At 41.4% G+C, this 15031-nt stretch overlaps 1 protein-coding gene across 3 annotated transcripts in view; it reads right to left on the bottom strand.

The window, feature by feature from the left end:
• Positions 1-915: 915 nt before the first annotated feature.
• Positions 916-15031, bottom strand: part of RDH10 (retinol dehydrogenase 10) — a 35379-nt gene continuing 21263 nt past the window's right edge. For 2 of the 3 annotated variants that reach the window (XM_075085243.1, XM_075085245.1), the window contains exons 4-7: positions 13774-13919; positions 13291-13422; positions 11075-11227; positions 9825-10277 (exon numbers count right to left, since the gene is read on the bottom strand). In XM_075085243.1, the coding sequence (XP_074941344.1) occupies positions 11104-11227; positions 13291-13422; positions 13774-13919 (402 nt within the window). In that variant the 3' untranslated portion in view covers positions 9825-10277; positions 11075-11103. Of the gene's footprint in view, positions 2110-9824; positions 10278-11074; positions 11228-13290; positions 13423-13773; positions 13920-15031 lie in introns of those variants that run through there. The other variant, XM_075085244.1, reaches the window with a different exon arrangement.

Raw genomic sequence — 15031 nt, 5'->3', positions numbered from 1 at the left:
AACTCTGATGTGATCTTTTTACTTTTGGGTCTGATTGCTTAAAAAAAATAAAAAAGAAGAAAATGCAGCAATTGGCTACATTTTATTAGAGTTTTCTGTCCAGCAAACAGGCCAGAAGAATTTCTTAATCCTGTATGTTTCATTTTGGGACCTTATGTGTAATATCAAACAGATTAAATGAATTGCATCACTCTCTGATTCAGCATATGCAGACCCTTGCTGTTGAAGTTTCCCAGTCAATCCATCCTCTTCCCCCCAGTCATAAATAAAGTCAGGAGTGGAAGATTCCCTTCAAGGAAATTTATCTCTTTGACAGTCATACAGGTGGCGAAGTTAATGTTAAGTCTCAAGAGAACTTGGTTGGTAAGAATGGCCCTGCAATAACTAACCACAATGATTTACAAGGGACTAAATTGCCAGATTAGGCCTTGATAATTTTTCAACTCTTGACTTCATTATTACCTTGTGGATCTGGATCTTACATCACCTCTAGGAATGCCTGGGATCAAATTAAAGTGGAAACACCTGGTTGAAAGTCAGTTCAAAATACAGATTTAAGAACTAGGGGGCTATTTTTGTGTGCTGGATCTGCTTTTCATGCATGGTAGACAGCTATAAAATTCTGTTTCTCTGTGTTTGAGCTTTGTTTTCAAATGCCAGTCTGCCTTGCATGTGCGCTTGCTAATAACTACTGCTCTTTGCAAGCACACTCACTGCTTAGATGTCTACAGATCTGACATGTGAAGCAGATTTAGTAGTTAAATGAAGTGTCCGAGTGAAGTAACCTGAAAACTCAAAGACTTAGACCAGGATGAAAATCTGTGGTTTGATCTAACACAGCATGACTATCTAGGGAAGAAGGCAGAGGTACTCATACAGGAAGGATTTGCAAAGAAGTGAGATGATCCAGTAGTTAAGATGACATGCAAACCATTTTATTATTTTTTTTTTTTTTGTAATGTGTGCTATCCAAATAACAGTTTTTACCAGGAATTTGTAGCCCAAACAATGCAGTGGAATGCTTGGAGGCACAGCGGGCAGTGATTTAATGACTGGAGACACAGTACTGCAACACAGCGTTGTCTGAGGAAGGTCTCCTGCCAGCCTTTATGCCTTCCTCCCTTTACATCTCAGTTGTCCTTCTCCAGCTCTTCTGCTTGGCTGGGGAGCTGCGGCCTGAATTCACAGCTGGGTTACCATGAGCCAGGGACTTCAGCACTGGCATAGGACAGGCAAAGCCATATGACAGAATGGCAGTAGGGCCCTTTCATGGGACACCAGGAGGAAAGTCAACAATTTGTCTACTCCAGACTGCTGCCAGGCCATCTGACCTTTGGGTTTGTTCTGCTGCTGCTGGCATGCAAGCAGTGGCTGTTTCAACAGCAAAAGCCTCCACCTCCCAATGAATCTCACTAATTTTAATGGGAGCCTGCCTGGACGGCTTCAAGTGACAGATCTGTCCTAACAACTTTGATCTTTGAAAAGCAAGCAGTTCAACCACGGTTGCAATATGGAAGGGCTTCACTTGATCCGGAGCCATTCCACGAGGGAACTGCTGCACACGGCTGACAGCACTGGTGGGCATGACATGCTGGTCAGAGACCAGGGTACTGGTGAGACTGGGAAGGGCTTGTCTCCATGTTTCATCAACTTATGCCTCGCTTTGTCTGTTTTAAGGGGTAAGGTTCTCCCATGTGTGGTGTCTTCTTGAAAAAGCTGCATGTGCGACTGGTTCCTACCAGGGGAGAAGGAAAAGGTGCTTGACAGAAAATGACTACCTATGGAAGCACTGGAGCTGCCTGCAAAACCCACTGCCCAAGGAGTCAGAGATTCTTAGCTATCTATATACACTCCTGTTCATGCACGTACATTCTCACACACTTTTTCTGCCAGGTGAAATGGGTGTTAGGATATGTGCTTTCTGCCTATGACCGTGTGTTTTATTTTTCTGGGGCTAGAAATGCTTTCATAGGACTGTAGGTGGACAGTGCAGCACAAAGGCTCAAAGGGCAACTTCTCCGGAAAAGGCACACCTGTCCGCAGGCCGGCCTACCAGTCGTAACTATCGCTCCTGTTTTGCTGTGGGCACTTGAAACTTCTCGATGTAGTCTGGAAGAGAAGAAAACGCATGAAAATGATGGTAAATAACTTCCCTTTTGTCCTCGTGAGAATGACACAACAGATGGGGAGGTCTCACATTGCCCGTGTGGTTCGGTTCTTGGCCTGGGTCAGGCCCCTCGCCCCTGGTAGGGAGAGGAGGTGGTGGGGATGCAGCACCTCAGCAGGTGAGAAACCTCAGAGTCCTGACCATGACACTGGAATTGTCTTCAGGGAGTGGGACTCAAGGAAAAACTCCAGACAGTGACAGAACAGGAAGTTACAGCAGCTGTAGGAGCTGCGGTTAATGAATTTCCCAGTGGGGCTTTAGTTTTTGCTCTGCCTTGCTCCCTCTGGCCCAGAGTGCCGTATTAGTTTCTCCGCTTCCCAGCCATCCCGGTCCCACAAGCTGTTTCGTGTAAGAATTTTCAAGGCAGCAGATTGTGTTATGAGTCCCTAGTGAGAGAATAATTTTAGGTCCGATTCCAAATATTTAGTAACAAAGGCTTGGCTTCCCAAGGTGAATCCCAGGAACACTGACAGCATCTCCAAATCTGATCATTCTAGCATCAGGAGGAAGGCAAAAATGAAAATATGCATCTTTCGAGAAAACCAGAAACTTGGGTCCCACAAGATCAAGGCTTGTGGAATTTCATGGGTAATTTTGCCCCTTCAGAAAAAAGGGGCTGCCTTGGCTGACCTGACCATTCTTACTAGATGCTCAAGGCCTTCAGAGAATCTTCATCACAGGGGACTGCATATATTTATAATACTAAAAAGTGAGAGAAGGTTAAAAGCTGCCTGTTGGAGTGACTCTGCAAACACTTACCTTCAAGTCTATTGTACTTGTTAATTTCAGCTAAAATCTTGTGTCTTTTCCAGGAATGGAGAACTTGGGCACAACTTTTCTTCCAGTCCCTGTCCCTGTCCCAGTCCCAGTCCCAACCTCAGTAGGACAGTGACTTAGTGAAAGTTACTACTGTTCTCTTTTGGTAAAGGAGAAATGAGTTATTTCCTTGAGAAGACACCATTTCACCAACAGCTGTGGCTCAGAAGTGCTCTGCCTATAAATAAGGTTTCCATATTAAAATATAGCTCAAATTAGTTTTAAAAACTTACTCCCAAAGTTTATAACCTCTTCACAGACCTGACATTACTGCAGAGAGCTTAATTTGTTCTCTTATCTAGTAAGGACACTTGCACATTTTCTAATTGCTCCACTTGATCTAGTTTGCTACACAAAATAAAGATGTGAAAGAACGCTAGACCAGACTGAACTATCGCTTGAACAACCTGCATTTTCAGAACCCCCCCTAATATTCCTCAGAAATTCCCAGTTTAGCCCTGGGACTAACAAAGTGCCTTATTTTGCATATGCTAACAGATGATGTATTATATAAGGCACACATTATTTTTAAATGTCAGAATTGTTAGTTAAACAACCAGAGAAGTGGTCACTTCCGTAAGTTCAGAATTAAAATATAGACAACAATTGTTTAAATTATTTTTATTTTGAGTCGCTGCAAGCAGAGAAAAGCTGGCATTTCTTATCAGGTTGTTTGGATTGTGAATACAAATGAGAGATGAGAAAATCCATGTATCAGTGTTTTTGCTGGACTGTTCTGGTTTATGAGCCCTCCGCTGGAAGCCATGGTCTCATCTTCCTCACGCTTATTTCCCACCACTGTGAGCGCTTGCTGGACAAGAAGCTGCCAGTCCTCAGCATTTCAAGTATTGCAGTTCACAGGCAAGACCCGGGAAAGCAGAGCCCTTGAGGAAACACCGGTTCCTTGGAGCCATAGCTGCACTGGGGCTCCCATTGTTGCTACCAGAAGCGATGCTGAACTAGCAGGAGTAACAAGACAAGAACTGGTGATGAAACCTCTGTGCAGACACCCATAAAATGATGAGCACTGACACTAGCTTGATTCTGGGATACTTGGGAGGCCTTAATTCCATCTTCTCTGATCCTGCTGTTGACATGAAACATCTCACCTTACACGCCAGAGGTTTAACTAGGCAGGAGCTCCTTTCTAAGGCAGCTGGATAGGTCAATATTCCTGGCTCTCAGTGTGGCAGGAAAATTGAACATCCTAATCACTCTGGCAAGCTTCTGCCTGCCCATTAACTACTGATGTATGTAAAGACCTGACTTTTATCGAGTAAGGTTTGTTCTAAACAGCATAAAATAGAACAGGTTTAAGCTAACTTTGCTTATCTGTAGCTTAAGTGGACGTGTCCCAATAAAGGTCTGTAATTATCTTCTATGGGCTTGTTTAGACTTGACAGTTGATGTAGATGAGAGTACAACAGGCATTCAAAATGCACTGGTTAGTCCTGAGTAAGTCCCAGAGCACAGAACTTCTTACTCCAGAGCACTGTTCTTGTTTAAGTTAGACTGGAACAGTTTATGCTTATTGCAGAACATAAGGGCACACACACGCATGCACAAACACAGGCACACACTTAAGTGTAGTTATTCCAGAATAACTTCTGAGCAGGATGTGTGTAGATGAGGACTGGTAGATGAGCCCAGGACTGTGGCTGCTTGCAGCTGCAATGAGAAGAGAGGGCTGGATGCCAGCACACGAGCGGGACGCTGTGCATGCACGCACTCTACAACAGAAGCTGCTAGCACAGGGTATGGAGGGGAGATCCCTAGACCCATCTTAGCACCCCATTCTTCCTCTCCCACTGAAGACCTGTTCCCTGATGCAGCTACTAGCTTTCCTTGTGGCTCAGCTCTAGCTATTCCCTATGTCCCACTGCCACAGCAGCTTTTATTGATAATTGGATTAGGAAAGAAAGGCTCCAGTTATCCCAGTGCCATAGACACTGGCCCAGGCACATCATTTGCCAAAATGTTTTCAATCAGAACAGGCTAATATTTTGAAAGCACTTTAGTCAGCCTGTACGGGCAGGGATGTGTTTAAAGGTTTCATTTTTTCAAAATACATTGCGTCTTCTTGGCTAAGAGCTACAATTGCCCTGTCTAGGAAAAGGGAAACAAGTATCCTGCTAACTGAATTTATGCACAAACACAGGCGCGCGCGCACACACACACGCTTGATCCTGGCTTCTGCACATTCATCATTTAGCTCAAAAGCTTTTTTTTTTTTTTTTTGTGGAAGAAATGAATTGTTTGTGTATTGTCAGCATTAAGCAGATAGATAAGTATGTAAGCCGGAATGTTACTTCTAAAGTTATTTTAAATATTTGGGTTGTCCACTTAAACTATGTTTAAAAAAAGTTAGTACAAATTTCTCCATTTCTTTGATGGCACGATAAAGCCATACTTTATGTCATTACATACATCAGCATTTAATGGCCAGGCTGAAACATAACAGGCTAATTATTATACCAGGTTTTGGGGTTTTACATAGTGACATAAAACATACACGTTGTTGGGGACCATCCCTAGATTCCCCAGCTCTTTTTGCGAAGGAGGGCAGCAGCTGTGTGACTAAACGCCAGGAATTTGGGGTTAGGAGCTTCATGACAAAGTCAGCCTTAAATCAGGTGCCCTCATCAAACAGTTCTGCCTAACCCCCTGTTTCAGGGGCTGTTAGAAGACCTTATCTCTGTGATAGACAGTTTTATTTCCTGTTCATGGGGTATGAACTTGGCAGCAACGGAAAACTGAGCAGAGCCCCAAAGTTTCTGTACTTGGAAAACTTGGGTTTAAAGCATTAATGGACAGAAACAGACTCTGAGGATAAATACTTACCAGACTATCTTTTGTGTTATGATCATCCAGTTTTGTTGTACAGATGCTTAGGACTTGTCTACTCAGAGAGATGGAGAAAAATTAGGAATCAAATTCAGAGGTTAATTTAATGTTTTTATATGCTTTAAACTCTTGTGCAGATGCACACTTTTAGAACCACAGCGGTCCATAACTTAATCCTCTTTGTGTGTTCACTACACAGCTTCGATTCCTCTGATTTTCCCCAAGTTGCTCCTAAAGACAAGGCTCGTCAGATTTTGTCTACGCACAAAAGCTACGGCAAGCAATGATGGTGCTTGAATGTAAAGAATAATGATTGCTCCTGAATTATTTATTCATTATGAAGTAAAAGGGTATCGTTCCTGATTAGCTTACCCCACTTAAAGGTCTTCTGCACAAGTCAGTATGATGTAAGTTAAAGTACGTACTTAGTCTGCATTAACAACTCTACATACACCATCTGAACAGGCCTAACAGGGTGTGGGGGAAAGCACGATTTTTACTATATTTGGCATCTAGCTTATGGGCTCCAATCCACAGCTAAATTCATACATAAAATAACCAACAAGTACATGGTATGAGAAACTAATAACATTAAAAGCAAAGATATTTGAAGGCCAAACTTGTTTTATCTCACTCCAACTACTTAACGGGCACACCCAGTCTAGTAACCTGGCGACCCCAGACTCCTTTTAAAGAGTAGGGAACAGAAGAGAAGGAAGACTCACTTTGAGAACAGCTCAGATTTTACATGGATAAATTTGCTCCCCCAGACACCTTTATCATACAGATAGAGGAAAAATCTAGGTTTACAGTCTTCTATTGAGCTACATAAAGTTAATGAAATTAATCGAGGCTCCACTTCCCATTGGGACTGTCCATATAGGAGGTGGGTATAGGAGATGTGAATTCAGATTACTCTACATTTCCTTCCTACATGGTCAAGCTCGTAAGAAATGCTAATTCACATTCATAGTGTGTCTACTAACCAGAAACTAGGCTCCCTTTTTTTCTGGAAGAATCACAGAATGGTTGAGGTGGGAAGGGACCTCTGGAGGTCATCTACTCAAGCAGGGCTACCTAGAGGCGGTTGCCCAGGACCATGTCCAGATGGCTTTTGAATATCTCTGTAGAGACTCCACAACCTCTCTGGGCAACCTGTGCTAGTGTTTGGTCACCCTCACAGTGAAAACGTGTTTCCCAATGTTTAGAAGGAACCTCCTGTTTCAGCTTGTGCCCGTTGCGTCTTGCCCTGTCTCTGGGCACCACTGAGCCTGGCGCTAGAGAACTATTTGTGTAGACATTTACGTGGGAACTACACAGACAAATTCTCCAAGTGTAAGCCCAGAAGTAAGCTACCACAAGGTAAGCCTGGCTGTGAGCACACTTCTGACGTACCGGTTATATTGCAGCAACTGTCTATGCACATATACTTACCACAGGGCAAATCTGAGGAATTTTATTCCTCAGAGAGGGAAAAGTTCTCTCACACCTTCTGAGATTTGGTTTAAACAGAACACATACAAACCCTTAAGGTACCATTCCTCTGACCAAGCACAGATGATGATGTCTGAACTGGTCATGCAGACATCTTCTGTGGCAAGACGACTTTGGGACTGGACTCTTTTCATTAGTGCCCAATGACAGCACCGGGGAAATGGGCACAAGTTGGAACGCAGCAAGTTCCACCTCAATATGAGGAAAAACTTCTTTCCTGTGAGGGTGACAGAGCAGTGGAAGTGGCTGCCCAGGGAGGTTGTGGAGTCTCCTTCCCTGGAGACATTCAAAACCTGCCTGGATGTGTTCTTGTGCCCCTGCTCTGGGTGTGCCTGTGCAACCAGGGCCGTTGAACAAGATGATTTCCAGAGTTCCCTTCCAACCCCTACCACTCTGTGATTCTGTGAGAAAGCAGCCAGTTCCTGTGTTGTGAAAGTATCTAATCATCAGACAGGAACACAAACTAAAACACCCCAAAAAACTCCAAGTCCCTAAATCAGGTAGCCCCGATTTCTCTCCACTGACTGTTAACTAGGGTTAACAGCACCACTGTAGATGTGCCAAGATAAGGGTGTGATTTGTCCTGCTTAAGGGGAAGTACAGTGCTATAGAATGATCTTCAAACACCTCATATACATGACTATAAGCTTAGCACCATTAAGATAGAAGCTTTCTGAGAACACTTTCATCAGCTGCCTATCCCATCTGGTTGCTACAGCAAGACAAAGACAGGAAGATACCAAGAGATGCGCCCATATTGGCTCATCTGGATGTAACAGTAAATTTTTGCAGCATCATCTTACAGAATGAAGGAAAACATTCCTACACCTAGTTACTAGTTTAAAGTATTAATTTAAACTTTTACCTGAGCTACTTAAACTGCACTGGCTTTGTGCTGAAATAATTCAGTCTATCAGTTAATTGGTGTAGAGCCACCACCCTGTAGAGACACAGTAATTCTCATAGTTTCTGATTGTAGTGCTAAAGGAAACTCTCAGTATCACATGGTATTTGCAGCTGTTTAAAGAGGGGAAACCCCAGTTCCCACTCCATCCTCAGTCACAAGTCTTCTCTTCCTGCTTCATAGGAGTCACCCGTGCAACTGGAAACCATCAAGTCAGCCAAAAACCCTCTCGGACAGGTGACCAGCTTCTTTATGTGCTATTTTTTTAAGGTGTGACTAGAGGTGACAGAAGTTTCAGGATTGTTTCTAAAGCAGCCTATCTACATCAGGAGAAACTGACACTTTGAATTTGTTTCTCTGGAGGCTTGAATTGAATTTAAGCCCAGTCTCCCATTTTTCAAGACAAGCACTATCCATTTTGTTAAGGTTGGAACCATAGCTGCCTCCAGGGATGTTGCGGGCAATAACTTTGATATTACTTGACAAACTAGAATAATATGAAATTAGGCTCAGAGATTCTCCCCACAAGCACTTAAGCAATTCTCACCAGATCTACAAGGTATCTGGTATCCCCTTTCTCTATATGTAACTAATTGACTTTTGAATAGAAGGTGAAAAGTTAAGGGTCTGAAAAAGTTTTAGAAACGTGCTCACAGAGCACACCGCGCACAAGCCACCCCTCAGCCACACAGTTCAAGAACTGAGATGGACCATCATATTTCTGGAATGGTAGTACAGAAACCAGGATGACAAAGTATTCAATAATTAGAGCCCTACAAGCCCTGGAACCTACTTTTTAAGTAAGTCTATAACCATTGTAAATTGGCGCAATGCTTTATAGAAACTTGATATTACTGGGCAGCTTCTTTTTTTTCATGTTATATCAGGCTAATAAGTGTCCTGAGTATCAATATATTAAACTTTAAAAGTTGCTTCTTAGTCCAAGACAGCAATATAGATTGAGACATCTTAGAAAGAAGTGTGCTTTAAAATGATGCTATGTAATAGAATGAAATTTGCTGTACTTGCTTTTAGTGACTTTGCTGTAATAACACAGGAGTTAATTTGGCCCTGGGGAAGTCATTAAGAAGTTTTTTCAAAAGAGCATGGAATTTGGAGTAAGGGTTAATGTAAACAGTTTCTTCTACTTTAATTTCTAAACAGGCTTAGTTAACAACACTATTCTCCACACAGATACCTTTTTTTTTGTATGTATGATATATATATGAAGCAATAACTGCAGTTGTACTGAAACAGTATTTACATTTAAATTCATTAAAACTGCATCCACACTGGGTCATTTTTATATAGATCTAAATGAAGCTCCATAGAAAACCAAAATGAATATTCTTCAAAAGCTCTTTGACCAGTTACTTCATCGATGAGTTTAGAAACTATAGAAAACTGTCAGCTCCTAAAGCCTAATTTCACAGTACTTAGTGATAGACTTAAGAGATTACACTGTAAACCATGTAGCTGATGAACTGGATACAGGAACTGAGCAATAAATATTTGAACTGTGTTGATACTAAAGAGCTATGGAACAGGCACAAGTAGTTTGCATTAGTTTAGTCTTTCAAGGAAGCATTGCAATCACTGTTTTAAGGAAAAGGTGGCTCACTTTAATAACCACAGGCATTGGTCACTATTTAACAAGACATTCTAAAAAAGTAATCACAATTTGTCTGATAGTAGTTTACAAGTGGATGGTATACATTAAGATACAGAGGTAGAAGTTCACTTTTACAATGCTTCACTAATACAGATTACCAAATTATTCAAGGCACAAAATTGTTTGCTTTACAAAAAATACTGTAAAAATGTCATTTGCTGTTCTACAATGTGAGTACAACTCAAAAAAAATCTTTACACCCTTCCATATTCCGCATGTAGAGTTGCATCAGGCGTTATTCTATTTTTCCTTTGCTAATAATTGGCATATGACCAGCACTTACATAAACAGTTTGTATCTCAGCTGAGTTGCTTTGTCTTTTAGGCACAAGTCCAGTTACAGAAATTTAATACAACAACTTCCTTAGGGGTGGGAGAACTCTGTCGGAAGGAAGAATGAGGAGGAAGAAAAGAAACATATAGTCCATAGTATTAGTTGGACTCTGGCATATAGAGGGAAACAGAACAAAGCATATTTCAAATCAAGTGACTTGAAAAAAGTCAGTTTCAATCACTGACTGCATTCCTAGAAAACCAGATGCCCAGTACAAGTTTGCTCTGAGAGTACGAGACATTCACTTGCCTTTGAATTGGCAGAGATTTACAAATTTCTTTTTATCTTCGTTTAAAAAGAACACGCACAATTGCTACAAAAGAGAATTACACCACAATTTGGCCATGTGTCCTTTAGAGCTCTTGGGTGAACATGAAGAGGTGCATTCAGAAACTGTCCTTGAATTTGCTAAGAGGTCATAAGCAGTAGCTTAAATCTCAAGTTTTCCCTCCCTCCCCCTTCCCAAATAACATAGGGAAAGACAAACAATTTCTGAAACATTGCATCTTCTAGTTGGAGACAGCTCTTATCAACCTCAGCATGCTGAGGAAGAGACATGACACAGTGCATCCCTACAAGAAGCAGTATGACTAGTTTACTGTACATACAGTGATATTCTAAAGGACGACGGTGGCAGCTACACTGTAAATTCACTTTGCTTACCTATCACATTTTCCAAGTACTCTAGTCAGTTTTATTTACAGTATATAAAAAACCCATTGATTTTTAGAGTTCAATACACAGGTTTAGGACCCAAGAGAATGCCACAGTAAGATGTTGACATTTGCATCTGTTAGATGCAAGTGCACTTCGCAATTCAGTCATGTAATATTTTCATATTCACCTCTAAAGGTTAGTCCATCCAAAACAGTGTTAAATTCCATTTTTTGCTTCATTGTTGTTTGTAGCCTGTTTCCTTTGCGCGATGAAAGGGTACATACACTTGTCTGCACCCAAAAACCGGTACATGCATACAACTGCTTCAAAGGGCAGAATACTGTGAAAAAGAGGTTATAAAAGTGTTAGAAGACAGCACAAAAAACCCCTTCTGCTTCCACTACGTACTTGGTCTCCTTAAAAGCAACATAATAGCTATTGGAAAGGCTTCCTAACAGACTTAAAGGATTTTTTTTTTTATTTTTTTTTTTTTCTTCTCGGGGATACTTACAGAGAAAATTGAAATTCTGGAGTCCCAGCCACACCGGCAAGCAGAAAGGAAGAAGCAGCTGCTTATTCACATGCCTCCAGTTTAGAGCAGATTTCCTGCTGCTTCTTCACAAGCAGTGTGATAGCTTGTTTTAAAGGGGGGGGAGGGGGTAGGGGGGCAAGAGCATCACTGAAGGCCTACTAAAAGCAAAGCATCTGCTCAAAGCCACATCAGCAGAGGTCATCAGACATTTAAGATAATCTTTAATGTGGGATTAGTGTTAGTTAATGCCATTCTTTGATCACCAGATGTCTAACAACCTTGACTTACATTCTAAACTCAATCATCTACCCTCAAAAAGAGAGGCCTGAAGTAAAGAGAGCAATTTCCTTTTTCCCCCTCCAGATAAAATTCCAAGAGGTGACTATGTGACGGATACCTGGCTACAGACCCTCCCCTCCTTCCCACATCCACAAAATGTTACCTTTATTTTATTTACTTTATTTATACTGAGTACAGTACTCAGGATCTCTGGTGAAGGACTAAGATGGGATTTCCTCAGCCCCAGCAAATAGCAGCAGACATTCATTCAGTGGAAAGCAATGCACAGAGTCTAGCCATTAGGAGTAATGACCACTGAAACACTGAGAAATAGATGTCACTGGTACAGGTGTCCTTGCTGCCAGTAGTACTGCTTGTGCAGTAGCCACTGGAGGGCCTTTGATCTAAGTGCTGCTGCCTGGGGCACAGATTATGCAGAAGCTTTGATCTCCCTGTTGGAAGCTAAAGTACTGAAGCAAGACCCTTTGGGTAACAGGCCTTTGATGTGACTGTTGCTGCATAAGGCACTGCTTGCACAGAGAGCACTGAAGCACCCTCTGAGCTTCTGGTTGAAGAAGCTAGTTCTTAAAGATGCTGACAGTGGTCTTGATTTGTTGACAGAAGACACACATACTCTCTTCCAGGAAAGAGGTGAGCACTGCAGGCTCCTCTAGTCTTTGGTGATCCTGCCCACCATTACAGACTTGAGGCAGAGGAGAACCACTGCCTTTTAAGTACAATAAAAGTCACCAAGGTTCTTAGTTTCAACCATCCCTTGCAGAAAGAAAATAAGACATGTTTTATGCTATGTTTTAAATGCTATGTTTTATGTTTAAATGCTATGTTTTAAAGGTTCCTCCTACACACTAGAGATTTAAAAAAAAAAAAAAACAACAAAAAAACCCAAACCAAAAAAACCCCAAAACCCACAACAAAACACAGACAGCTGTGAAGCTGTTCTCTATAAACTAGAATGCAATTGATGTTGCACAAGTGGAATTGAGCCAACGGCTCTATTACCTTGCACCACTGAAATGTCAGCCTGGTTACAGATTAAACAGAGTTCCCATCCAAAACCTGTAGTGCACTACAGGACAAAGGAGGTAATGGCTTTAAATAGCCCTTCCTCCAAACTTACAGTCTGAAAACAGTTCTGTAAATCTGCACATTGAGTTTGTCTACCCTATCTGTGCAAGTCCTAGAGAATCCGCAGGCAGGCCCTCCTACACACTGGTTCTAGAGACAAACAGCTAGAGGTTCCTTTGCTGGAAGCTGCCTCATGCCCCAGTCCTAAAGAGGGACCCAAACAAAGGAAAGAGAAGTCTGTTGAAAAGAAAATAGGAATGTAAGGAGAACGGAAGATACCAGAAGGGTAAAACAAGGATGCATAATACACAGGGTCTCAGTTTTATGGAGCTTCCCAAGCAAATAACGTACACTCACGCAAGCCAAAGACTTATGAATTCTAACAAAACGGCACTTATGGCCTGTGTGGGTGGGAGAGTGTTTATACCCAGAAAGTGGACATGCTCATGTATTTTACTAGTACTCCATAAGTTGTACTGCCAATGAACTGGCATTTCAGCTCTTACCTTTTCATGAAGGTGACCATATACATGAGGCGAGGTGTGCAGATCATTGGCTGGTCTGTAAGGATAGCTCTCATAGCCTGCTTCACACAGTATTCTGGCTTCAAGGGTGGAAGGAAAGGCTCAATTTCTTTTCTGAAATATTTGATTAAGACAGATTAATAAGATACACAAAAGACTGCGGACCTCAATGGAGAGTTCATTAGCTCACTTTCTTTGGAATGCCTCAGCAGGGACAAAGACTTCAGTTTTTTTATATTCACTGTTCAGATACAAGAATTATAGCTCAAAACTTGTGTTGCCTAAGTACAGAAGACATTAACTGATTTTTAGAAAGTCCCTTTTTTTGAGTCAGGATTACAGATCACACTAACATATTAAAAGCAGAGGTAATACTTATTTTAATATTTTTATGGTAACAGTTTAGCTACCTTCAAGTACTTTTATGACACCACAGACACAGGACAGAAGATGAATTTTACTCACCTGATCCTGCACCCTCTGAACATTCCTGTATCTACAAGATAAGGGCAGACTAAAGTTGTTTTGATTCCGTCCTTTTCAGCAGCCTTCAGTTCATGGCTCAAAGACTCATGGAAACCTACAGCTCCAAATTTGCTGGCGCAATAATCCTGTGTTGGCAATGAACAAGGCAAAAAAATAAAAAGCAACTTAAAAAGAACAGATATGAATCATGTTCAAAGCCAATGCATATCTGAGGTGATTCTGCACATATTTTCAAAGCAACAAAAGACACCCACTGAACAGAGCATCACATCAACTCATTTATCACTTTACTTTTGAGGTAATTAGCAAAGAATCATGAAAGCAGGAAATCTGAATGTAGGAGGATATTACCTTGGATTCAAGTCTTTGAATCAGGCAGGCTTACACATCAAGTTACTCCACTTACCAGTTTGCTAAATATTAAGTCTTACAACAAAGGACTGAGATACCTAATATGACCTTGGGTCAGATTTGAAAAAAGCTTGCAGAGTTGGCAGGGCATATGTGTAAAAATCTTAAATGCTTTATTTTTAAGGTTAGTTTCAACAGAAGATATGATGGAGATTTGAGTATATTATTTAATTTTCAGAAGAGGCTATATCTTGTATATCTCAAAAATATTAAGTTCAGCAACATTAAAAAATAATTGCATAGACAGCAGTAGCATTTGAGTTTTCCATTGGATGTGTCCACCTCTGCTGGTGGTCACACCCACAGACCAGGAAATTCTTTGTAGTTTTCTCAAGACAGTAAATACTCTAATAAGCCTTAAGTTACACCAGCTTCATTCATTTCTGTTATGAAACACTGCGGCTTAAGGTCCTGGACTGAGCCTTTGCATATATGCAAAGAAGCCTGTGCTTATGGCGTAATATGAATGCTGTATAAATTTTGTTCACACATGCATTTGTGCTAATGACCCAAAAAGCAAGATAATAGGCTCTAATCCTAACCTAGTTTTATGTACCAAACAAGTCTTACAAACTGGTGTTCTCAACCAGCTGCTAGCAACTAAACAACCTAATGCTTATAAACTGGAAGCCTAGTAAAGCAGGTGAGGCATATATTGTGGAAGGAAGGCTGGCAGCCATTTCCCCACATAAACAGGAAACAGAAGACATTACTTTTGAAAATCCTTGCCTTTGGCTTCAAGCTTAGCACTGAAGGTCTTGACAGGAGTAGGCAGGTGGGCGCCTTTTAGGTTCCTAAATTCATCAGGCAATTCAAAGATCATTTA

This window comes from Phalacrocorax aristotelis, chromosome 2 (genome assembly GCF_949628215.1).
Source record: "Phalacrocorax aristotelis chromosome 2, bGulAri2.1, whole genome shotgun sequence".
In the NCBI taxonomy this organism is placed as follows: domain Eukaryota; kingdom Metazoa; phylum Chordata; class Aves; order Suliformes; family Phalacrocoracidae; genus Phalacrocorax; species Phalacrocorax aristotelis.
The sequence above is the reverse complement of the archived record's forward strand: the minus strand, read 5'-3'. Positions and strand labels throughout refer to the sequence as shown.